The sequence below is a fragment of the Amphiura filiformis genome, chromosome 8 (assembly GCF_039555335.1).
Source record: "Amphiura filiformis chromosome 8, Afil_fr2py, whole genome shotgun sequence".
In the NCBI taxonomy this organism is placed as follows: domain Eukaryota; kingdom Metazoa; phylum Echinodermata; class Ophiuroidea; order Amphilepidida; family Amphiuridae; genus Amphiura; species Amphiura filiformis.
The window spans coordinates 23,531,998-23,558,084 of NC_092635.1; the positions used below are offsets into that span (position 1 = coordinate 23,531,998).

Here is a 26,087-nt window from a genome sequence, read left to right on the forward strand (position 1 = left end):
TGTTTTCAATTACTGTTATAGGGCACCATAGATCCAAAGGTCTTCACACAATCTGCACCACAGATCCTATAGTCTGCCCTCAATTTGAACCATAGGTCCTATAGTCTCCATATAATATGCCCCATAGATCCTATAGTTTCCCCTAATCTGCATCATAGATTATATCCAGTATAATCGCCACGTGCACCATAAATTCTACCAACTCAACATAGATCACAATCTCCATAAAATCTGCACCATGGATTAAATAGTTCGCGCATCTGCACCATGGCTTCTATAATCTCCACATAATTTTCACCATATAGATCCTATAGGTCCTCAAGTTTCCACATAATCAGTACATTTGATCCTACAGTCTCCACATAATCTACACCATAGATCCTATATTGTCTACACAAGCCGTTGCATAGATCCCACAGTCTCCACATAATCTGCACCATCAATCCTGCTGAAGCTTAAATTTACAAAAGATGCTGTCTGCCTATACTTATACTTCTATATGCAGCTTCCGTATCACGTATCATCTGTAGCATTAAATGAACTAGCGGGATACCCGCGCTTCGCGCGGGTCCCCGCTAGATGGGAGCGTTCACCATAACAGGAATAATTACTGAACAGGTAGAATCATTGAAAAGGTACCTTTTATTTTTCTAAACCTGTCTCTTCTTACACTTTCTTTTTTAAACAACAAACATCTTTTTCCCGTATTTATTACGTCCTCTCATAGCGTGTCTGCGGACGTGTTCACCCGTTATCATAATCCCGTGACCCGTCCATGTACCTTTTTGACCTTTATTTTTCCTACTTTCCGTATTATCATGTCCACTGGTCTCTGGCTCGCAGTCGCGTGGCTCTGCGCCGTTTACGCGCCCATTGGCGTAGTGCGCATTACGCACGAGGCGCCGACGCGCTGCCGGCCAGCTGCAGTGACGCGTAGTCTGGCAATGGATTTTCATAACAAAAACCCCGTTTTTACCCATATTTTCACTGTTTTTGGAGCCAATTCTTGACCGTTTTCAACCAAATAAAGTTTAAACACGTTCCCGTATATTCCTCGATCTCCCGTATGAATTTGGCGACATTTGGATCGAAACTTACGGAGCCTTTATAGCGATACATACATAGATACATAGATACAACATTCCCCTATTTATAGTAAGACTAGCGGGACACCCGCGCTACGCGCGGGTCCCCGCTAGGTGAGTAAATGGGAGCGTTCACTAAAACGGGCGGAATTACTGAACAGGTAGAATCATTGAAAAGGTAAATTTCATTTATCTGAGTCTGACCCTCGTTAAGCCTAAGTTTCCATTTTAGCTTCTTTCTTTCTTTTTAGTTTCTTCTACATGGGCCAATTTTGTTCCATTTTTTAAAAACATTTTGCTGCTAAGCTTGCAAATTTCCGTTACCATGTTTTTTATTTACTCAATCCCGTTCCCATTATTTTCTAAATCTGTCCTTTCCTACATTTCCCTGTTGACTTCATTTTTTATTTGCTGCTTAGCTTGTGATTTCCCGTTTTCATGATATGTTATTTATTTAGTTCTGTCCTCAGTTTAATAGCTTTTTTTATTTAAATCATCTAATTTTATTAGATTTTATTATTCTTTCCTTCTTTGGCCTATTTTATTCCCGTTTTCATTTTCTTACTGTGACTAACTATAGGCTAACCCACATACTCGTAGGCCTACCTGTTTGTCCTCATTTTGTTTTCTTTTTTAATTACAGTAGGCCTACCTCTTCATGTTGTTTGTACTTTTTAACACACATCTTTTCCCCGTATTTATTACGCCTACGGTCGGTCGTTCATCCGTATTATCATTCATTGCGCGACTCTGCGTCGTTTACGCGCGACATGGCGTAGTGCTGCGTTACCCGCGCTATCGCTGCGCTACGCGAGCGGCTTGAGCATTAGATACGCCCGTACGACGCGCACGGGCTAGCTTGACAACTGACTCCCTTTTTGTTTACCCAGCATAGCAACGTACCACATTTTCACTGATTTTGAGGCCAATTCTTGACCGTTTTCAACCAAATAAAGTTTAAACACGTTCCCGTATATTCATCGATCTCCCGTATGAATTTGGCGACATTTGGATCGAAACTGACGGAGCCTTTCCATGATACATAGATACATAGATACAACATTTCCCTATTTATAGTACGACTAGCGGGATACCCGCGCTTCGCGCGGGTCCCCGCTAGATGGGAGCGTTCACCATAACAGGAATAATTACTGAACAGGTAGAATCATTGAAAAGGTACATTTTATTTTTCTAAACCTGTCTCTTCTTACACTTTCTTTTTTAGTTTCTTTTGCTTTAGCTTGTGAATTTCCGTTTCCATGTTATTTATTTATTTAACCTCGTTCCCATTATTTTCTAAATATGTTCTTTCTTACATTTCCCTTTAGCTTTTTTGTTTATTTGCTGCTTGTGATTTCCCGTTTCCATGTTTTTTATTTAATTCTGTTCTCATTATTTTAGCTTCTTTTTCTTACATTTCCTGATTAGTTTCTTTCCTTCTTTGTTTCGTTCCCGTTTCATGTAGTTACTTTAACCCGTTGGCCTATTACTCGTACTTTTTTGTCCTCATTTTAATTTTCTTTTTCTTTATAGTACCGCTTCATGTTGTTTGTGCAACAAACATCTTTTTCCCGTATTTATTACGTCCTCTCATAGCGTGTCTGCGGACGTGTTCACCCGTTATCACAATCCCGTGACCCATCCATGTACCTTTTTGTCCTTTATTTTTCCTTCTTTCCGTATTATCATGCCCACTGGTCTCTGGCTCGCAGTCGCGTGGCTCTGCGCCGTTTACGCGCCCATTGGCGTAGTGCGCGTTACGCACGAGGCGCCGACGCGCTGCCGGCCAGCTGCAGTGACGCGTAGGCCGACAACCGATTTTCATAACAAAAAACCCGTTTTTACCCATATTTTCACTGTTTTTGCAGCCAATTCTTGACCGTTTTCAACCAAATCAAGTTTAAACACGTTCCCGTATATTCATCGATCTCCCGTATGAATTTGGCGACATTTGGATCGAAACTGACGGAGCCTTTATAGGCACTAGCGGGACACCCGCGCTACGCGCGGGTCCCCGCTAGGTGAGTAAATGGGAGCGTTCACTAAAACGGGAGGAATTAATGAACAGGTAGAATCATTGAAAAGGTAAATTATTTCATTAGCTTGTGATTTCCCGTTTTCATGTTATTTATTTAGTTCTGTCCTCAGTTTAATAGCTTTTTTTTATTTAAATCATCTAATTTTATTAGATTTTATTATTCTTTCCTTCTTTAGCCTATTTTATTCCCGTTTTCATTTTCTTACTTTGACTAACTATAGGCTAACCCACATACTCGTAGGCCTACCTGTTTGTCCTCATTTTGTTTTCTTTTTTAATTACAGTAGGCCCACCTCTTCATGTTGTTTGTACTTTTTAACACACATCTTTTTCCCGTATTTATTACGCCTACGGTCGGTCGTTCACCCGTATTATCATTCATTGCGCGACTCTGCGTCGTTTACCCGCGACATGGCGTAGTGCTGCGTTACCCGCGCGCTATCGCTGCGCTACGCGAGCGGCTTGGCATTAGATACGCCCGTACGACGCGAACGGGCTAGCTTGACAACTGACTCCCTTTTTTGTTTACCCAGCATAGCAACGTGCCACATTTTCACTGATTTTGAGGCCAATTCTTGACCGTTTTCAACCAAATAAAGTTTAAACACGTTCCCGTATATTCATCGATCTCCCGTATGAATTTGGCGACATTTGGATCGAAACTGACGGAGCCTTTATAGCATACATAGATAGATACATAGATACATAGATACATACAACATTCCCCTATTTATAGTAAGATACATAGATAGATAGATAGATAGATAGATACATAGATAGATACATACAACATTCCCCTATTTATAGTAAGATTAGTAGACAGAACATCCAACAGCTGTACATACTGACACATCAAAGATCACTAACGAAGACCATCCAAGAAAAGCAAATGAGATGGATTGGCTACATACTTCGCCTCCATATTGATTAACCTAATATAGCATCCCACCCATGGCCACCTCCTCCTGTACCCAGATTAGTTATCAAAGTCGCCGGAGCTTATTTTCGAGGACATCACTTGCTTTCACCCGTGATTGCCCAAGGTAGAGATGTCACCCATCTGTCACCCCTGCTTCATATATTAATAGATCCTTTGGTGTCCACAAAATCTGTGACGTAGATCCAATAGTTTGCACATAGGCCAAATCGTCTTTACCACAGTGTCCACATTATCTATGGAGACCGGGGAGTGTCCGCCCACCACATGTTTCTGATTTTGTGACTGCTGGGAAAGTACATTGATGATGTAATTAGCTGGCACATGTCACGAAAACAAGACAGTCTGAGACATCTCTCCACAGAAATTATTGTCAAAGAAACATATGGCTCTAAATGTTGACTGTACCCACCAAGTTTCACGCCCATTCGACAGTTCTTACTAATTTGACCTCAGATGACCCTGACATGGCCTTCCAAAATTTTAGCTCTGAATGTTGACTGTACCCACCAAGTTCCATCCATGCCCATCTGACAGTTTTTACTAATGTGACCTCCTATGACCCCTGGGGACCCCGAAATGACCATTTGGCTCTACATGTTGACTGCACCCACCAAGTTTCATGCCCATATGACAGTTTTTACTCATTTGACCTCAGATGATCTCGGGTGACCTTGACCCACTAACCAATACAATACTAACCAATATCCACTCGTATACAATACAAACCTGTTCTGTCTTGGGTCAAGATGCACCCATCTACCAAGTTTAAGGAACGTGGGACCCCTAGTTGACTGTGACCCACCAAGTTACATACCCATATTGACAATTTGACCTCAAATGACCCCTGGCGAGCCTGAAATGACCTTCCCAAAAGTTTTTACTAATTGACCCCTGGTGATCTCGAAATGACCTTGCAAAAATTTGGCTCTAAATATTGACTGTACCCACCAATACAAACTTGTTCTGTCTCGGGTTCTGTCTCGGATATATCTATGTCATTAACCGTGTGTTTCGTTTTAATCTTTGATGTAGCCAAACCTCATCCGTGGACGGGCAGATTGAAAAACGGGAACATTTCTTAAAGAGGGTATATCTTCAAAAATTGTGAGCCGATTGAAATAATTGTTTTAGTTTATTAAAGCTAACGATTTTAGGTTTCTTTACATACCATACAAAATGCACTTTTCAGAAATAGGAGAAAAAGAGGGCGCAATGAGGGTTCTGTTTTTATTTGGACACCCTGTAGATAATACCTTTAAACAAGGTAAAACTATACTGGCAATCATGTTTTTTAAAGTGTTACTCATACCACCGTTTATGTCCCACACCACAATCCCCTGAAGTTTTAAATAGATCATGTTAAGTTGCTCACCTTGGACCCGTACATAGCTTACATTATACCCCTCCAATAAGTGAATGACTGCCCAATATACCCTTTACTAAACGTTTGGATTGAATATGTTATTGTTATGCAATATTTTTACAGGGCGAATTTACCCCACCATGGGGGCGAACCTGCCTCATCATGGGATGACTTGCCCCATTTCGCAAAATTTATAGTTTACTTTGGTTATTAATAATCTGTTGGAAGTCCCCAATATTCCAGAATGTTCTGTGTTGCCTAATATTAACTGGGGAAACCCCATTTGTTAAAATAAGCTGAATGTGACAGAGTGGTGTATTAATAGATTGTGGGGTGTATTTGGAGTATAAAAAGGTGAAAGCATTTGAGTTTGCTCTTTGCAGAATATGAAGAGAGATTGTAGGCTCTCTATGTGTTGGTCGTAGTGCTTCAAAGGAACCAATAATGTGCTATTTGAATACAGCAACGAGAGAGATTTTGAGACTTGCTTGGAGTCTGGTTTATAACAACACATCTGTCAATAAAGCGGAGCAGTGCAGTAAGCCTGTTTCCTGGAGAAAAAAAGTGATTGGTGAAAGAAGCTTCATTTTTGGAGATCATCATCTGTGCAAGGAGTTTTAACAAATGGTGCTGCTTTCTTCAAAATACTTAAAAGTATTTTGAAGAAAGCAGCACCATTTGTGCGCGAGGATTTTATACGCAAAGGATATATAAATGCATTGTGTACATGGACTTCGATGAACAGTGACTTTCTCAGGACAAGTGAACAAGGATATACATCGTTGATGTAGACTTGGCTTCTTTGGTTGAGTCATGATGAAGAAAGTTAAACAATTATTCAAGGCATATTTTTGCCCACATGAGAGCTTTCGGAATGTATCACTATTCCTTGTTCACTCGGTTGATGGACTGGTGAATGATGCTTGCTACTGGTTAAAAACCCTCCGACCGTGACGTGAGTCACGTGTCTGGCACTGACGCAGTAGGGAGTTGTAACCCAGCAAACACAAAAACGTTTAAAACGTTTTAAATAAGTTATATTTTGAGTTTTGGTTTAGGTAAAAACGTTTTAATAACATTAAAATGTCGGGTTATATAAAGGTCATGAAGTCGTTTAAAACGTTTTGTATGAAAACACACTACAACAATATTTTTAAAATGTTTTCGAAATGTCATTGTAAACTATTTTTGCAAACATTTTTGGCCAAATATTTTGTTAACACTTAAATAACATTATGTTTAAATATTTGCACCCAGCAAACACAGAAATGTTCTTAAAATGTTTTTTACAAAACGTTTTAATAACATTTGAATGTCGGGTTATATAAAGGTCGTGAAAACATTTTAAAAACGTTATTGTAAATATTTTGGGCAAACATTTTTTGCACAATATTTTTTCAACCCCAAAATAACATTCTGTTTAGAATGATTTGTACCAAGTTTTTGGAATGTTATTAAAACGTTTTTATACCCTTTATATAACCAGACATTTAAATGTTTTCTATAAAACATTTGTGTTTGCTGTGCAGTAAATTACCAACAAATGTTATTTAATGTTATGAAAACGTTTTATACCATTAATGTACCCTTTATATAACCCGACATTTAAACGTTTTCTGACAACCTTTTATAGCCTTTTGCGAATGATGTCGAAAACGTTTTGTGTTTGCTGGGAAGCTCCAGAAAGTCTATGGCGGCACTGGTCCCGGTTTAGATCACTTTTATTAGTCCTGATGTGTATGGACTCCTTCACGCCCCTCCGGAACCAATCCGTTTCTCTATCGAGGATTTTAGCTCCGTTCCGGTGGGGCGTGAAGGGGTCCATCCTTCGTAATCCTTGTCCCATGGGTGGGGGAAAGGTCATTGAACTTTACATGGGGTCAAATTTCAAACTGTGTCGAAAACATTACTAATGTATTCCTCTGGTCATAAGGATTCAAAAAATGTTTAGTTTTACATATCTATGATATACCGTTCTTGAGTTATTACCAAAAAGGTCAACAGTTGACCTCTAGAGCGTCAACATTTTACACTTGCTCCGATTTTGATGAAAATTGTGTCAGCGCAATATGTAGGATGTTTCATTACCTATGTACGCACCAAAACATGGCAAGTCCAATGGGTTTCTATGGTCATTGACCTATTTTGATGCGAAATCTAGGTAATGAAACATCCTACATCCTAGCATTATTTACGATCATTTATTAAAGCGAAGATTTTGACACCATTTTCATCCACATATCAATTTGTAAGCGCTCTTTAGCAAATTCATAGTTCATTGAATTTACAACCGTATGACAAAACAGGCGAAAATAGTAATTTTTTGCACAAGATTTGCAATTTAAAGAGAATTGGACATTGCTCATTCTAATGACGCTAGTATATGTATACAGAGAAACTCGTGGCGGCTATTGGAAACACCTATGAGAACACTGTTGCCCATGTCACCACACCAGATGGAATCACCGACTTCATAATTCAGGCTTGAGTACTGCAGGGGGACACACTTGCACCACTTCTATTTGTAACAGTCCTCGACTATGCTCTCAGGAAAGCACTACATGGGAATGAAGATCGTCTAGGGCTCACACTAAAAACAAGGAAAAGTCGGAGGATAGGCCCGCAAACAATTACAGACCTCGACTTCGCTGACGACATAGCACTATTGGCCGACAGTCTCAGTGAAGCCGAAGAGCTACTCCATCTTGTTGTCAAAACTGAATTCAGGTTTTTTTATAGTCAAAATTTCCGCAACTTTATTTAATTTCAGCCTGTTTTTGGTACTTTTTGCCCAATTTCACGCGCATTTTCAGTTTTTTTTAGGAAAGTGCAGTCTCATGCCTGACTAACAGTAGGTCTCAGCATGAACGCCAAGACAACCAAGGCAATGGTTTGCAATATGGCTACATCCCCATTCCAAACACTTGATGGAAGCGAGCTTGAAGTAGTTGACGATTTCAAATACCTTGGGGCTTGTTTTGGCAGCAGTGAAAAGGATTTTAACATCAGGAAAGCCCAGGCATGGAGAGCATGCAACAGCATGAACAAGATATGGAAGAGCAGCCTGCCTGAAATCTTAAAACCAAGCTTTTCACCACCACAGTCGAATCAGTTTTGATGTATGGTGCAGAAACCTGGACAATTACATTAAAGTTTAGGAAGGCGCTTGATGGTTGTCACACAAGACTACTGAGAAAAGCACTTTTAAGTGCTTTTCTCAGTAGTCTTGTTACCTGGCAGTTGCACACCGCCAATAAGGAGTTGTACGGCAATCTCTCCCCAATCTCCGAAAGGCTGAAAACAAAAAGGCTGAGATTTGCTGGACACTGTGCCAGAAGTGAAAAAGAGGCAGCTTCCAGAGTTTTGCTGTGGCAGCCTACGCATGGTAAAAGATCAAGAGGACAACCACGGAAGGACTACATCAAGCAACTAATCGAGGATACTGGACTAGAGAGACAAGACATTAGGAACTGCATGCAGAACAGAGTTGTGTGGAGAGCCATCAGCGGAGTCCGACTAGAAAAGTCGACATAAGCAAGTAAGCAAGATATAGGTAAAACTATACATTTTCTGAAACATGACTTTAAAATTTTTTTGATTGATACAGGGTGTCCCCCAAAAAAGAGGTCCATCATTGCGCCCTCTTTTTCGCCTATTTCTGAAAAGTTGATCAAATGTATTTTGATATGTAAAGAAATCTTTAATTATTAGCTTTAATAAACCAAAACAAATATTTCAATCAGCTCACAACTTTTGAAGATATGCCCTTTTAAAGACAAGTACCCGTTTTTCACTCTGTCCACGGATAGCAAACAGAGTAGTTTGGATGGGTCATGCTGTGGAGTGGCCTGCAAGATCACCAGACCTCACACCACTTGATTTCTTCATTTGTGGCAAAATCCAAGATCTTTGCAAACGTATTACTGCTATATTCGCAAGTATCCGGCGCACAAGGTTGGTACGCAACGCAATTGATGTATTCGTCAAGGAGGCAACCAGGTAGAGGGCAGAGCAGCACAGTAAACTCACTTCAAAAGAACCAAGGACAAACTAAACAGCCCTTTTCAGGGCTATATTGTATTCCACATCAATTTCGCCCAAATTAATGACGCTTAATAAAATCCATAACCCATAAGCCCACCGTTAAAGCCCATTCCCTAAAATAAAGTTGTTATTTTATAAAGTTATCATCCAGGAATGTTTTATATTCATGCATGGTATATGCACTTTTCAATCTTTGCAGTAGCCAAACCTCCTCCGTGGACAGAGTGAAAAACGGATACATTTCTTTAAAAGGGCATATCTTCAAAAGTTATGAGCCGATTGAAATAAGTGTTTCGGTTTATTAAAGCTAACGGGTAAAGGCGTCTTTACATACCAACATAATTATACTTGATCAACTTTTCTGAAATAGGGGAAAAAGAGGGCGCAATGAGGGGCCTCCTGTTTTTGGGACACCCTGTATTATATTATGCGAGTCGTGGCCAAATTTCATATAATTATTACAATAATTATTTAATATACACAGAACAATAATTGAATCAAAAATGTCGAATAAAAAGTGTGAATCGGGCCTTAGCGCTGTACAAAGCGCAATTATTTTTTAGATTCATGCAAAAGATGATAAAGCACGTGTACAACATTGTACAATGTGTTTTTAGGGAGGCTATAAATATATATAGGCCTATAATTATGTGTTACATACAATAGAAAGGTTTATTTTTGTTTATATTATCTTTAAGCATTGAATAGTATAGAGTACATTATACATGACTTGTATGTTGAAATGTTGTTTAAAGGCTATAATATTCATGATATAATTTTGTACAATCTACAGACACTGTACAATCGGTCTACATCAAAATAAGCACTGTGACGGTTTATGCATTACATTTTGAATAATAGGCCTGCGAATGGTTCAGAGGTCATTTTGGTCATGTAGTATGATTTTGGCAAGTTATCAGCTGGTTTTACTGAGAGCTACAGAGTTATATATAAGCTTATATTTGAAGCTATTATAGAATAATCTGGAACTAATGGTATATGCGTCAATCCTAGAAAAAACGTTGGATTATTTGGCTTCGAGAATGGTACCTCAGACATAGGCCTATATTGATGTAGGCCTGTGTATCACAGGCTGCACCAAGTCGTATTTTACCAAGGACGAAATATATCAGTTTTCAGTGAAATGCAAATGCTTGAATTGGTACGTTGCATTAGTTTAGCTGCAAAGCTGACTCATATAAAAGGTTTCGTTTCTCTTTTGCTCAGAAAAAAGAATCAGCAACTTTTCTTCAATCATATAACATCTAAAGCTGTATTTATACTACATAGCTAAGCGTCAGCGATTGGCTTTTACCCAATTAAGTAGAGCGCTTATTGTTGCTTTGGGAAAAGCGCCACTACCTCATTGGTCAAATACCAACAGCTTTTTGCTCAGTGATAGAGTAATTCGCCGAAGACGGGACGTAATTAATCGGACTAACTACCATAGCAATAGATTAATACAATTTTGAAAATATTGCCCTGCACTACAACGTTCACGCGGTACCCAATTGAAACCCAATGGGGTTCTTTGTAGAACCAAAAATGTTTTGTAGCCAAGAAAAAGGTTCTTTGTTGAACCTTAAGCTTGAAGAACCTTTAAGGAATCTTAAAGAAAGAACCCTCAAAGGTTCTAAGTAGAACAGAAAAAAATGTTTTTTATCCAAGGAAATGATTTTTTAGTACCAAAAAGGGTTAACACTACGTTTTACTTTTCTTAACTTTGTGATGAGTCCCTGAATGAATGTATAATAGAATGTCCCCAGGCCTATTTAAATCTTTAAGGTTCTTCATAGAACTTTTTAAGGTTCTTTTTAGAACCTTATTACTGCTTAGGGTTCTGCATACAGGACCAAAAAACTCATGAAAAAAGGTTCTAAGTTGAACCTTTTTTTCTGAGAGTGTAGGCCTAGCTTTCTTCATGCCAAATCACAATATTGAATGGGTAAAGTGGGGGTGCTGTCAATCAGATCACTCGCGTTTGAGACAAACAATGTTCCACACATAAATCCACCTTAGGATCTGAGCCTGGCGACAAGCCAATATTTACCTTGAACATTGAACGTAGCAAACTTTATACGACATTGATAGCAATTGCCGGAGCAATTGATTTCACATATATGGGTATGATAGACCCACTATCGAATCGCCTATGTCAATGTCAGTTTTACATACTGATACTATAGACTCTGTTTGAACATGAGATGGTGTATCTTATCTAATAGCCTACTCATTTATCATGTTTATAGATTTAAATTCTATTTCTGTGATGAGTACGGTATATATCGTATGATCTGACATTGCTCAAATCTAGTCCACTCCCGCGATCCACTACCGCTAGTCTAGCTATTATTATTACTTGCCTGGGCTTACTTGTGAAAGGTAGCTGGAAAATCTTCTTTCAAAATTTCAAAGTGGAAATGAAAATGTGCCTTGTGCACCTGTACATATAAAAGGCTGTTGACTTTCAAATGCAGAATAGTGTTATACTACGAGCTACTACGAAGAAATTCGAGATTACCTCTCTCTATTATTTCAAATGTGCCTAGGACACTCCTTTTGAGTTAGTGTCTGCTTCTTTATGTTGAAGCTTAAAGTAACACGAATTTGAGGGCACACCATTTTTATTACGCTTGGCGATGTACATTGTTTTTGTGTGTGTGTGCATCTTTTATCATTATGTTTTGTTAAATCAACAGATATCCTGAACTGAATAAAGATGGAGCAAAATCGTTTAAATAGTTTTCTGGAACCTTATGATGCACCTTCCTGGACTGAAGGACTTACCGGAGTCCCTTCTCACAAAGTCAAGGTAATGGGTTGATTCTTATTATTCATGTAAAACAACCAAAAACAAACAAAAAATTGAAACATCAACAGGAAAAATAATGCGATATATTTTCAAAAGATGTGTATTTGTCTTGTTTTTGTTTTTTAGCTTTTGTTTTGTTTTACCTAATAATCAATTTAGTTAATTTTAGTTAATTTAATCATTGTATACTACTTATCAACAGGTCGATCTGTACATGTACCGAAACAAACTTGGGCCAGTGGTAAAGTTTGCGTTTTGCGTTTTGGTTAATGTAAAATTTCAAAACTATCCGTCCATGTGCATGACCTTGTGAGTAACATATACGAATGATTCAAATGTCGGCTAGGTTAATTTGTAGTTCATGGGTAACTTAAGAATTACAGATAAAACTGGATGGTGACAAAAAAATGCTTTTATTGTGTGTGTGTGTGCTTTTTCATCACTACAGCTATCACAAAGCGATACTCCTCTTGAGCGGTGGAATTTACCGGGTGTTCCAGACGGTTATGAGATCTATATCAAACGTGATGATATGACGGGGAGTGTCCTAGGTGGTAACAAGGTATGATTACAATAACAATATCAGTTAAAGTCATAATGTACGATCTTTTTTCAGAATTTACCTTTATTTTTTTCAAACCCGATTTTTTAGCATATTTGTAATACTTACACATGTTCTAACTTAAATCTATGAGCAAACTGTCAAATTCGTCCTATTTGTAGTAAAACGGGACGATTTTCTGTTGGTCCGACATAAAGTCATAATTTTTCGCCAGCCCATTCGGGGCTGGTACCTGTTTCAGGTTTGGGGTCAGTTTACTCAAGAGATTATATTTTAGTGGTATTGGAATGATTTTTTTTTTTACTTTTTGTGGTTAAATTTTTTTTTTTTTTTTTTAATTCGATTTGTTAGGAAAAGTAAGTATGTTTTGCCGTTTCAACGAACGAAAACGAGTGAGTATTACCAAAGTTATGTTTGTACTAATTAATTATGACTTTAAAAGTTTAAAGGCCTAAATGTAACAATAATAGTTAATATATATAGCATCATATGGTCAGCAGAAGAAAATCTGACATCACCTATGATGTCATATCAGTGTCCTTGACCGGGGGTCCTTACTCCTTGACCACTGAACAGCGTGATATCATGTTGATAACAGATCTATAGAATCAAAATCTTCATCATATCCCTCGGATCATATCACAGATTCTCAACAATCTGTGATCATATGGACCATATTGATGTGAAAGTAGTTATCTATCATATCCTGTGTCGTTTTATGGATAAAAATGACTCAAAATGTTATTGATGAAATGGTTGCTATCATAAACATCAGTTTTGTCTTTTCAACGGGAAAAATCCGATGCAAAATAAAGTTTTTAGGGCCTAGCTATAATATGGGCATAATTTATGCATATAGTATTGAACAATGTACCCCATTTGACATGCACTTATAGATAAATAAATTGTCTTACTTTATTAATTTAATAACTTCTTTATTATAAATAAAATGACACATAACTATTTGATTCATAAAATTACATTCAACAAAATGATTGAAGAGAAAACACACAAGGCACTAGGCAGACTGTTATAGAATGGAGTATGTAAGATGCCATGTCCATAGCTTCGCAGGAGTTTCCGACTAGCAATCAACATGATCAGCACATTCAGAAAAACACAGTTTAAGAGTGAAGATTGTAGTGAGTAACCAGTCCTTTATAAATGTGCTGGCCACTATCTATTATAATATAGTAGGCTTAAACTATACATTGCGAATTAATTAAGTTATTTTAAAATAAAATGTACATGTAAGTTAACTCAAACCGGCAGTGTATATATCGAAAGCAGTGAAATCGGACATTCCTAAGCGAAGATATTGAGTTCGTAAGTTCTGGTATTACAAAATTGGAAATTGAGATATCGTGGGTAAAAGCTGAAAAGACAAAAAACCCAACGACAACAACAACAACAACAACAACAAAACAAACAGACCAGAACAATTTGGAGTACATGTAATGAATTAAAAGAGTTGACATGAGATTAGGAATTAATGTTTTCTGCTGTTTCAGTGTGCATGTTCTCATCGTTGATGGTTTGGTGGACTGTCATGTAGATGTAAGCGTGATCCTAAAAATGCCTTTCACATTGACCAAAACTAATTACAAGACCTCTTCTACATTGAGGCTGGCTTTCCTTTTAAAGGGAATTTTATTAAATTATGACTTTATGTCGGCCACGATCGCAAACCGTAGTCTCGTACAATACTAGCTTGGTTACGCTCCCTCCACATGTGGAGGGAGCGTAACCAAACTGGCAGCGTAGGAGACTAACTCTGAGGCCGCACTCGCTGTTCTAATCCAAATAGTGTGAGATGTTTCGAGTGATAGAGGTGAAGTTTATGATGTTGTTTCTTTGCAAATTCCCAATGTTTTTCGCGTCCAAATGTATTGGGAACTTTCATAATGATTGCATATTATCATTTTAGAAGAAAAAAAGACAAATCTAAAAATTTAAAAAGATCGTACATTAGGCCTAAGGCTTTAATGAAAACCAAACACTGACGAGGGAATAAGACACATTGAGTAATAGGAGGAATAAAACTAATGTTGGTCCAATAGTCTACTCGGGCGCTGATCCTGGTTGCGATGGTTATTATATATGGCCACCTAGGATTCTGCGCCTGCATATAGGTGCGTCCTGGAATAAATGATGCTAAATGGTGTATAATGTGTGTCTTGGGCCATATAGTGGTCAGCGACTTTCTGTAAAACACAATGATCTTGTGCTATATAAATCCGGGTCTCAAACGTCATACTTAATTTGACGTTGACATTACAATGTTATTAAGTGCTAAATAAGACGGAGTGAAATAGATAAAATTATAATTAAAATAAAGTGTATATCTTGTACTTTATATGTTTGTTTTGAAAACTAATTTCTGTATTTCACCCATTAACATGATAACTAACCGACTTGTTCACTTAGCCTGATCCTACCTTCCCGCGTCGAACTTCATTTCAGGTTAGAAAGTTAGATCTGCTATTTGCTGATGCCATCAAGCAAGGTTGTACTGCTGTGATTACAGCAGGAGCCTTAACATCGAATCATTGCAGGACAACAGCTATAGCTGCTCGATCGCTGGGGATGGACGCACATATCATGCTCAAAACTGATCAGGTAAACATTACGAGGGTCGGTCAGTATGTAATGAAAGTTGACATGTAACCTCATGTATATTATATTCATAGCATTTCTTTATGACCACACAAACACTGTACCATTGTCTTTAATGTCTTTAAACAGCACATGTGTAAATGATATCCCATACTTGATTACATAACAGCATTTGCATAAAATCAATGGTCTAACAGTCACTGGGTAAAATTGAGGCGATTGATGCAGGGAAATAAAGAGGCTGGAATGAGGTATTATATTTTGATTTTCTCGGGAGTGCTGCCAGCTCATAAAACCTCTTTTGTCGGGCTGGAAAGGTTTTAGTTTGTTAATGGGGTGCGTTCACAAATATGTGTTATTTTTGACAAAAACAAGGAGCTCTTCTCTTCTATTGATTAACCCCCAAAGATTAAAAAGAGAGTATCCCTAGAAAATATCTAAACCCGTAATTAGAAACTCACATAATAAATTGCGAACTGTATATTTTTACGAAGTTTACAGGCTGTAACAAAAAGGCAACTTCATTTTTAAGTATACGTACTATAAAGTAATGTCTAGTCTACCAGAAGCACTTTGTTTCTTTTATGCGCGGGAAAGTTATTCCCGGTTAACTATGAAAAAGTTGTATTCTTGAGTGACATTCAATTAGGTCTTATAGTCGGATTCTAATAACGACAGATCTTGATATTAATATGGGGAAAGATAGAAACATCAAGCTCAGATCTGAAAAATGTCATTTTACTCCAAAACGAAATAAAAAATTGTTACTACACTTAGTATTGAATTAACTTTTTCTTTAAACTCGTGGCACTGAAACTGACTTTTTATGACAGCGAACGCTTTCCACGTTCAACCTAGGTTATGAGCCAGAGGATGATTTAAGGAAGCCCCATCATGCACTGTAAAAGTGTTATCACTAGAGTTTCAACAGCCACTTTACTTTTCAAATCCCATTGAACTCTGTGCAAAAGATGTTGTTTTAGAATTGCCCGTGTGTCATTATTAGTTGGTCGATTTCAGATCTAAAGTGATGCATGCACGAAGGATCATTCACACCTTCTGTACATAACATAAAATGTGAAATCGACCAACCTTTTAAAGGTGTTTTACTGTAAATATATCTGTCCAAATTCAAATTTAACCATGCACGTGTGTATGCAGTGGGCGGGCAGTGGTGTCATGTTCACTCACACAGATGTGCTAACCGCAAGACTTGCTGGGAAGTGCTTAAATCATCCTCTGGTTATGAGCATTGTTTTTGTGGGTTTCTTATGAAATCTAAATAAATCTGGAAATAAAATGTATTTAATAAGAAAACAATACCAATCAATATCACGTGGTACAACAAAGTTGGTATGCACGAACATAGCGAAACTGGCACAACGTGTGTTCTTGACGCTTAGTATAAGGCATGACTTTTGAACCCGAGAAAGCAACTAAACTGCTTGTTCCTCCAGGCACTACTTTTGAATAATGTAAATATTATGCCATTGTACCTTCTTTTATTTTTTCACTTTCAAACAAAATGTATACTTCAGTAAAAAAAAGAAGAAGTGAAACACGTCCTATATAAATGTTGTCACTCTCCCTCTCTCTTTTAACGGAACACAGGATCCTGATTCAGTGCCATGTGCTGGTAATTATCTATTGGATCATATGGTTGGTGCCCATGTATACTTTATTCCAAAGACGTCTAAAATGCACGATATATTGCCTAGAATGAACCAGCTTGTCGACAAAATCAAGTAAGTATTTTTTGTTATTATTGTTATTATTAAGGTTGGCCAACACGTTAGAGCCCAGCTGTCTTTGGCCTACCACATGATTTTGTTATTCTGCTTAATACTTTTACCAAATAAACATGATAAAAGGACGTTGAACGGGTCGATGTCCTTTCATGTTTAACTTGTTAAAGCTATGGTGTAACATTTCCTACAAAATAGATAACACAAAATGTTAGTCAGATATGTCCATTTTTAATTTAGACCCGAACAGATGAGGCAGTATTTAATCACTATTTAATATAAGCGCATATTAAATGTCGACAGACTCTGGTACGTGACGGTACGAGTTTGAGCCCCACATTATCAATATTCTGTTTTCCTGGACAAATTGAGTTAACTTATAATTCCCCTGGACATTGAACTTACTGCTAATTGGTTGGTCTATTCGTATGAAAATCGGAGAGATGATCCTGGTTGCGATGGTTATATTTAGGCTGATTAAGGTTATGTGCATATATAGCGCTGCGGCCCTGAATGAGGCTACGTGGTTTATAACGTGTGTCTTGGGCCACATTGGTCAGCGAATTCCTGTAAAGTATGCCGAGGCTTGTGTATTTATGTCTTTGCATAATATGCAATGCATAAAGCGCGCACTAGAAATCAGTGAGCTTTTTTTATTAGGCCTATTCAAAACTGTATTTCACATCTCATTCCCGGGTTTCATTCCCTTAAATAAGGATTAAAGTTGTGCTACTTGTTTTGTGGAAATGACTCAACATTGAATCCATGCAGTAGGTGACTCGGCAAATGATGCAGATGTATTATGTTTAATTGTAATGCCTGTATTCTATTTGCATTTGTGGACATTTATTTATACACGTTATCAAAGTCTCACTATTTAAACAAAGTTTGATACAACAATACAATGCTACGTCTTTTATTTATTTATAACATTTGGAACAAGGCCAGGCAGATCCAATAATGATTAGACAATTAATTGAAGGATTGCCCTTACATTAAAATCAAAACATTACTAGAAAATACATGTCAATACAGAATAAAATAAAACAAAAAATAAATTATGTGAACTGGTTAGAGGAGGTGGGACTGAATGGTCAATTTGAAGGCCTTGTGGGAAGAAGCATTGACAATAGCCTCAGGGAGATAAACGGATAAAGGGGCAAACGGATAAAATTATCTCTGGGACAATGAAAGCTGGCGGAAAGGAACTTGAACAGCGCGGGAATTGAGGTTTCGTAAACCGGGTCTGGGATGAGGCTGGAAAGGGTTGGGAGAAGAACAAAGATTGGCAAAGATTTTAAATAAGCATGATAAGTGACACAGAGAAGCAACATCACGACGCTTACTAAGAAGATGCAGGTCGGAATCCAAGAGAAGGTCCTCATGGGAGAGGTTCCAAGACTGAAGAATGACACGACAGGCGAATCTTTGAGTAGACTCAAGACGGTTGGTAAGGGTTATGTTCAGAGGATGCCAAGTAGTACAACCATACTCCAGAATGGGGCGAACCAAGGCCAAGTACAAAGAACGACGGATGCTGAAGGGGGATGGTTGGAAAGATCTATGAATGATGCCGATGATTTTGCGAGCTTTTTTGCATATGTGATCAATGTGAAGATTCCAGGAAAGCTTGTCAGACAGCCAGACACCAAGAAATTTCGCAGAAGACACACGTTCAATAGGCAGGCTGTTAGGAGTGAGATTGAGATCCGGAAAAGGGTCCTTCTTAGTGGAAATGACCATGACTTTTGTTTTGGAGGAATTGACAGAAAGGTGATTAAGGGAGAACCAAGAATGGATGGTATCAATGTCGGATTGGAAATCAACCAAGTCATCAGGAGCGGCTTGAAGAGAGTAGTATCATCCGCATAAAGAACAAGAGAATTGTTTAAAGAAAAGGAAGAAAGACACAAGTCATTAACATAGACAAGAAACAACAGAGGCCCCAGGACAGAGCCCTGGGGAACTCCAGAAAGCACAGGAACAGATTGTGAGTCCACACCACGGATAGCAACCAACTGGGACCTGTTGGACAGGTAAGACCTGAACCAAGAGAGGAGTGGACCGGATTATGGTATCACGCGATTATCAGCCATGTAAATCGTCCAAAAATATTGCAGAATTTTTCAATAAATATTTTTATATAACTCATACAAATATTCTTTTCATGTGATTTAATATGGATTATTTTGCTATATTTAGCGTTAGCTGCCAAATGAATAATTGCACTCCGCGCGATGCAATAATTAACCATTTTAAAGATCGGAAAAGTTCGGGAAATCAGATGTAGTTTAATAGCGGTATTTATTCAGTAAGCTAATTAAAATAGTGGACAAAATCATGAATCACGCGTACCCTTTTGAGCCAAAATATAGCTTATTTAGCCAATGTCAACATGGGGTCATGAGGTAAAATATTTTCCTAACATATTCCTAACACCTCAGCTATTTGGCACTTCACAATATGACAATAACATTTTTAGTACAAATAATTTGGACAAAAAATGACGTCACAGATGTAAACATTAATCTCGTGCACTGATCGTGTGTTGCAGACTTGCTTTCAGGCTAAATAGTTGCGTTTCTTTTAGCGTTGATGATCCGTAGTACAAACTGGGTCATCCATAAACAAACGGCAGCTGTCTTCGGGAAGAGTGTGGTTTATCAATCAACCTCAAGGTTACTTCGTGCAACAGTCCGGGGCAACAGTCTTCTCAATTGCTACATACGGATGCAAATCCTGGGCAATGACAAAGAGTGGCAGGAAGAAGATAGATGCATTTGAGATGTGGTGCTATATATACGGCTGGAAGTATCTTGGGAAAGTCCGGTGTGAAAGCAAGAAGACAAACATTTGGGTCATGGATAAGATTGGCACGGACATAAACATCCGAAAGTCCATCATTGATAGGAAATTACACTACTTTGGCCATATTGTAAGAAAGAATGGTGGAGTTGAGAAACAGATTCTTCAGGGAGCCGTACAAGGCCATCCTGGAAGGGGACGTCCATCAACATCATGGACAAACGATGTGAAGAATGTTTCATCCCACGGAATGTATGGTGCAACACGTTTGGCTTTTGATAGAAGCAGATGGCGTGCTCTTGTGAAGACCACAGCAGAGAGATAGAGAGAGAGAGTTGTACTCAAAAACATTCAATAATACTTGTGAACTATTACGCAGTTCCTGTCAACTCCCTGTAACTTGAACTACCATATGTATATTTTTCTTCTAAATCCAAGTGTTCTATTTAATCGTATTGCACTTGTTCTTTCTGTTTGAACACAGAAAGGAAACGGGCAAGAAAGCATACATAATCCCTCCTGGTGGCTCAAATGCAGTAGGGATGTTTGGATATGTCAACGCCTTCGCTGAGATGGAAAAACAGGTAGGTGATGAGAAATAATGCTTAACAATTCATTTCAATACACTTTTATTGCCATAATTAAAACCATGCGAAAAAGTAAAGCTACAAGGCGTTGGGGGATGTGTATACTGTGACTGTTAGGCACCACATGCAATTTGGTCCTATAAAACTGTCGGTGCCCGGTCATGTACCGATGACTCTTAACATCACTCCCTGGAGATATATAAATTGTATCAAGCATAATAATTAACAGTTATTGTTTTTCATTTAAATCAAAAACAAGTGCACTGTACAAATGTTCAGGGTACAATAAAAAGTGCCATCAGTACCTCTTCGGGCACCGATAGGGCTATAGGACCAAAAAAGATGTTGTGCCTTACCCATTATACAACACTTTAAAATAGTATCCTACATGTGGCGTAGTTGGTTGTTGTGGCACCCGAGGGCAAGCATATACAAAATGGCGCCCTCATATTCATGAAAAAAATTGCGCGCGAAAATTTGCAAAAATACTACTAGAATTTCGGTCTTAAAACTTTCTTTCAAATCATTATTTTTGCTGAAATGTGCTCGAAGCGTTCGAAATTTTGACACTCAACGCTTTAAGGGTACATAATCGATCCAAGGAGCGCTTGAAGTAATTTCCCGATCCCATTCTGTAACAATATTTTTGCAACAAAATGTTTTAGCATAAAATTTGAATAGAATTCCGAGTCAAAATTGGTCTGGTATCGGATCGGGCTGTTTCATGTTTATTCATGCATACGCAGGTAAATTTCAGTTTGTAGCTTGGATTTTATTAATGCGATTAAATGTGATTGTACTTTGTTTCAGGGAGTCTGCGACTCTTTCACAGACGTTGTATCCGCTGCCGGGACAGGCGGTACCTCAACAGGGTTGATCGTTGGAAACTATCTTACTGGAAACAAACTCAGGTACTCATTTCATATTTTTTGCTATGGAGTAACGTACATCAGCATAATAGATAATTGTGTCATATTATGAAGAAATCAATAATACTTTTGTTATTTTGGTCAATAGGCGAGGTACAATGCCCAGGGTTGCCAAAAGTTGAAATGTTGCACAAATATACAAAAATCCATCCAAAATACTTGTAGAGGGCATTTTGAGACAGATGAAATGATATGTAAATAATAACCCACAACAACCTCTACATTAAACACTGCAGAATGGGCTGCAAAAATGCACTCCAGGTCCTTCATTATCCTTGACTGTCTTTAACATATTGTGAAATAAACAAAATTGTGTGCATTTTCAACGATGCATCTACGTTGATTTCGCACGTGGAAAATCTTCAAAACTGACTAAATACGTGACCTCGCTTCGATACAGGAGAGTGGTTTTGAATTGATCGACATACGTCCGATACCTACGTTTGGAAATCGCAATCTCTCTAGGTTCTTTAAACAGACGTGTTAAGGGGCTCGCGATGCTTTTAAGGTCCACGCAAGTCAATGCCCCCATTGCAATTTGTAAACGAAGCCCAATGTGAAAACTTCAGGTTTGGTCTCAAACTTAATACACTTATTTGTACTTTTTCGATTGAAAATACGACACAAATATACAACTGAACGTGATGTGTCGTCTGCTATAGCATTGTAGAGTGAGAACTATTACTGAATATCTTGTTCCTGGATCTTTCGCACATTCAGGTCACGCGTTTCTTTTAAATGATCTTACACAGAATCCATGGCATGATTGTGAGTCTATCCTTTAATCACAACAATCTCAATAAGATGCTACAGGACGTTGGTTTGCAGAAACCTGATGGAACCGGCGTGAAATCTGAGGATTCCATTAACATTGTACATGGACCCATAGGTGAAGGCTATGCTGTCAATACACCAGAGGAGCTTGGTAAGAATACAATAATCTAAATAAAACCATCGAATCAACGCTAACTCTCACCAGGAGAAATATTTCCTATTAATAATTTATTTTATTACCCATTGGTTTCTTTATTCAGAAGAAAATCGAGTGAAATGCTAAGATGAGGTACCGTATCCCATTGATATTTATTGCACATCTTATGAAAGAATCTTAAAAGTCCAATTGGTGTTTTACTTCTAATTCTCTATGATTTTTGAATCGTTTCCTGTTGGAATCAAATTAATTTTCATTCAAAATTATGCTTGAATAAAGTTATTCAATTACTAGAAATGCCGTTCCTTTCTCTAAAACAGGTGGTACTACACCCCTTGAATACATTTTGTGACTAATTTGCATTTTTCTCAATAAAACAAACTACACACTGGTAACAAAAGTTATTTATATTATAGGGGGAAGGAATTCAATTACTTCACTGCAATTTCAGTGATTCCAGACAAGGGGTTCAATATACATGTATATGTTAAGAAATGAGGTGCATTCTAGCGGTATCTCTTTTCTTATCATAAATAATGTACCGCTTGTCTTGAGTCACTGAAATTCCAGTGTAGTAAATGGATTTCTTGCCCCTTTAAAATGTTTAATATAAACTGGCCTCAAAAAGAAACTTATAATTTTTCACAAGGTCATATCATAAAATCCTGTCCATAAAAATGAACAAAAATTGCACACAGGATTACTTCAATAATCTACTCTAAACACTGGTCAGTAACCAAACAGTTGTTCAACTGACACAACAGCAACATACACTGACATGGAACAGCTTCCTAGACCACATTCACAGCCCAATAATTGGCACCCAACACAAGAAATCTGGGAGTAAATGGAATAGTGTGGAACAAGACCTGTTTCTTAAAGAAAGTGTGTGAGAAGCAGCCCCGTTCCACACTATTCCACTTACTCTTTTGAAATAATCACAAGTGTAAGGAACTGGGTTTGCTGGGTTCCAATTATTCGCCTGTGAATGTGGTCACGGAAGCTGTTCCGTGTCAGTGCATTTTGTGTTGGACAACTGCTTGGTTACTGACATGTGTTTGAAGTAATCCTGTGTGTAATTTTTGTTCATTTTTATTGACAATATTTTAAGACATGTGATCATTCACGGCGAATGAGCCGTAAATTCCTCCCCGGTCAATTTTTTATTTCGTGTTTAAAAAATAAACATCATAAACTTAAAAATGGTATATGGTTTGTTAAACTTTGCTCCTTCAACAAAATTATAGCTTTTTACGTTTTTACATGTGTCTCTTTTTCCACATTGCTGGCAATAAATATCAAACAGTCATAATTGGCGGTCATTTCAAATCATCCCCAAATCAACGAGGATTAAGAAAGTTCTCTCATTGTTAATTGTTGGTTATGCATACCTGTACAAAACACAATGCCTGGTAACCCACCACTTGAACAGGATTTAAGCAAACAAAGACCAGAGCTATTAAAAGTTCTATAGCCATCTAAGGTAGAAGCTTATTATCCACTTCAACAATAGGATTATTGATTAGTTTTTGACTATGAAAATGAGACAGATGTCGGGCCAGCTTAAGTTACCGATGAATACGACCTTCGTACACATTTTACACCGTAACTCGGAATACAATTTAGGGAATTTACGGCTCATTTGTGCTGCCTGGTCACATATGACCTTGTGAAAAATTGTAAGTTTCTTTTTGAGGCCAGTTTACATACCTTTTGTTACCAGAGTGTTATTATTTTTCGAGAAAAATGCCAAAACAGTCACAAATGTATTAAGGAGTGTAGTACCACCTTAAGTAGTACAACAAACTGACAAAGAAACATAACAGATTAAAAAGGACTTAGACCTAGTCTGATTTTAAACGTTTTGAGTCAGCATTTTTTATAATGGTCTGCAATGTTTACTATTACCGATTTCAATGATTATATTACATTTGTCAATAGAATATAACCCCATATCTTATTTGATAATGCGTGACGCTCGCACAGTCATGTTGTGGGTTCAAAGTTACTTTTATGAAAGGTCGGTACAACATAAATGTAGAAATAAGCTTCAACAGTACTGTTGCTTCCAAGATATTTTTTCTTTTATTTCAAAAGTTGTTGAGTGTTCTCTGTATTGCATGCCTAGCTTATGGTTGTGAATACATTATTAATCGCCAGTGAATAATATGTAGTCTCCTCTGCAGCCAGTTTGGTTAAACTGGCTGCCGTGGAGGTATGGTCTCCATTAAACGTAGAGCGGGGAGACCTCAGTGAATGCTATACAGAATAGCATGGCAACTGACATGCTAGGGGACAAGACAGGACATCACAGATCATACAAATATAGTAACTGTTTATGTCAAACATTTTATTTTATTCTCAGAATTCTTAGCGGATGTTGCGCGACAGACAGGCATTATATTAGACCCGGTTTACTCTGGCAAGGCAGCTTACCATCTGGTTAAGAAACTTAACACAAATCCTGAAATATTCAAAGGAAAAAAGATAGTCTTCATACACACAGGTTTGTATTTTAGTGTTTTTTCTGTCGTACTGAATAAAACCCAGATAAAACAAATACGTTGTTAAATACTAAAGAGGCAAAGCAGAGAATTGGAACGTACTTTTGCCATACGGTATCTTGCATTACCATTACAAACTACTTTTGAACTCGATAGACCCGTATGAGAAAGAGAGGCATACACTCACCAACACACCCCATGGCCACCCACCATCACACACAAATGTACACCACATCATCGTTTAAAACAATTTTATAATATATTTGCATTTAGGAGGAGTGTTCGGTTTGTTTGATGGCCGTATGGAAAACGTCCTCCTTGCAGGTGGTGGAAGTAAGAAAGTCAAAGTATGGAACGAACTCACCAATGATGCCCCGTGATGTCTCTGGTTATCACATGATGTTGATAATCAACTAAAAAATCGCTGTCTTCTCATTTCGTAATTTTTATTGCAATATCATTCTAAAAGCAATCAAAAACAATTTACATGTTCTTTAGCATGAATGCATTGTAGACTTACATTGGTCTTAAATAAATTGGCAGCGCATTAAAGTTTTAAGGACGACGATGTTTAAACATTTATTGCACATGGAAAATGTAAACTGCTGACGGCATTTTATCTATCGACGACCAATATACCAGAAACATCCTAAACCGGGTTATAACACCGGTTAGACCATAATCGTGAGAATCGAATCATATTAATTAGTAGCTATAAAACCAGCCCTGTTGTATTATAATGACTATAGAAAGCGACGTTATCGATATTTTTTTAGATACAAAGCCGTTTGTGCCATTGTCGCTGCCCACGCTCGGCGAATTGCGTGTATGGTTATAATATAGGGAGGGTTTATTGTATACCAAATACATGGGAATCACGACGATATATTTTCCAAGTGACAATAATAATTTAAACAAAACTCGCGGCCTCAATATTTAATGCCAAAGGCATGTCATGCAGTTATTATAAATGCTATTTTGCTTTTACAAGAGGCGCTTTACATGCACATTTAGAGGTTGTAAGCCTAATGATTATTCAGAATGAACTAGAAGGTTCGCTTATTTTCTTAAGGCAAGACAAACATGTATATATGCTTCTAAATGAGGGTTTTTTGACAAAAGGCAG

At 37.8% G+C, this 26,087-nt stretch overlaps 1 protein-coding gene across 3 annotated transcripts; it reads left to right on the forward strand.

Annotated features, from left to right (window-relative positions):
* The first annotated feature begins 10,435 nt into the window (after positions 1-10,435).
* On the forward strand, positions 10,436-25,867 carry LOC140158822 (uncharacterized). Of its 3 annotated transcripts, none has more exons than XM_072182052.1 (10): positions 10,436-10,632; positions 12,170-12,282; positions 12,731-12,844; positions 15,308-15,463; positions 17,072-17,205; positions 20,495-20,594; positions 21,408-21,508; positions 22,279-22,451; positions 24,823-24,963; positions 25,235-25,867. In XM_072182052.1, exons 2-10 carry the CDS (start codon positions 12,190-12,192, stop codon positions 25,339-25,341), a joined length of 1,119 nt encoding a protein of 372 aa, XP_072038153.1. In that variant the 5' UTR covers positions 10,436-10,632; positions 12,170-12,189; the 3' UTR covers positions 25,342-25,867. The 3 variants fall into 3 exon arrangements, with proteins under 3 accessions (XP_072038153.1, XP_072038154.1, XP_072038152.1); XM_072182053.1 differs by lacking the exon at positions 10,436-10,632 and adding an exon at positions 11,503-11,594; XM_072182051.1 differs by lacking the exon at positions 10,436-10,632 and adding an exon at positions 11,628-11,852.
* The last annotated feature ends 220 nt before the right edge of the window (positions 25,868-26,087 follow it).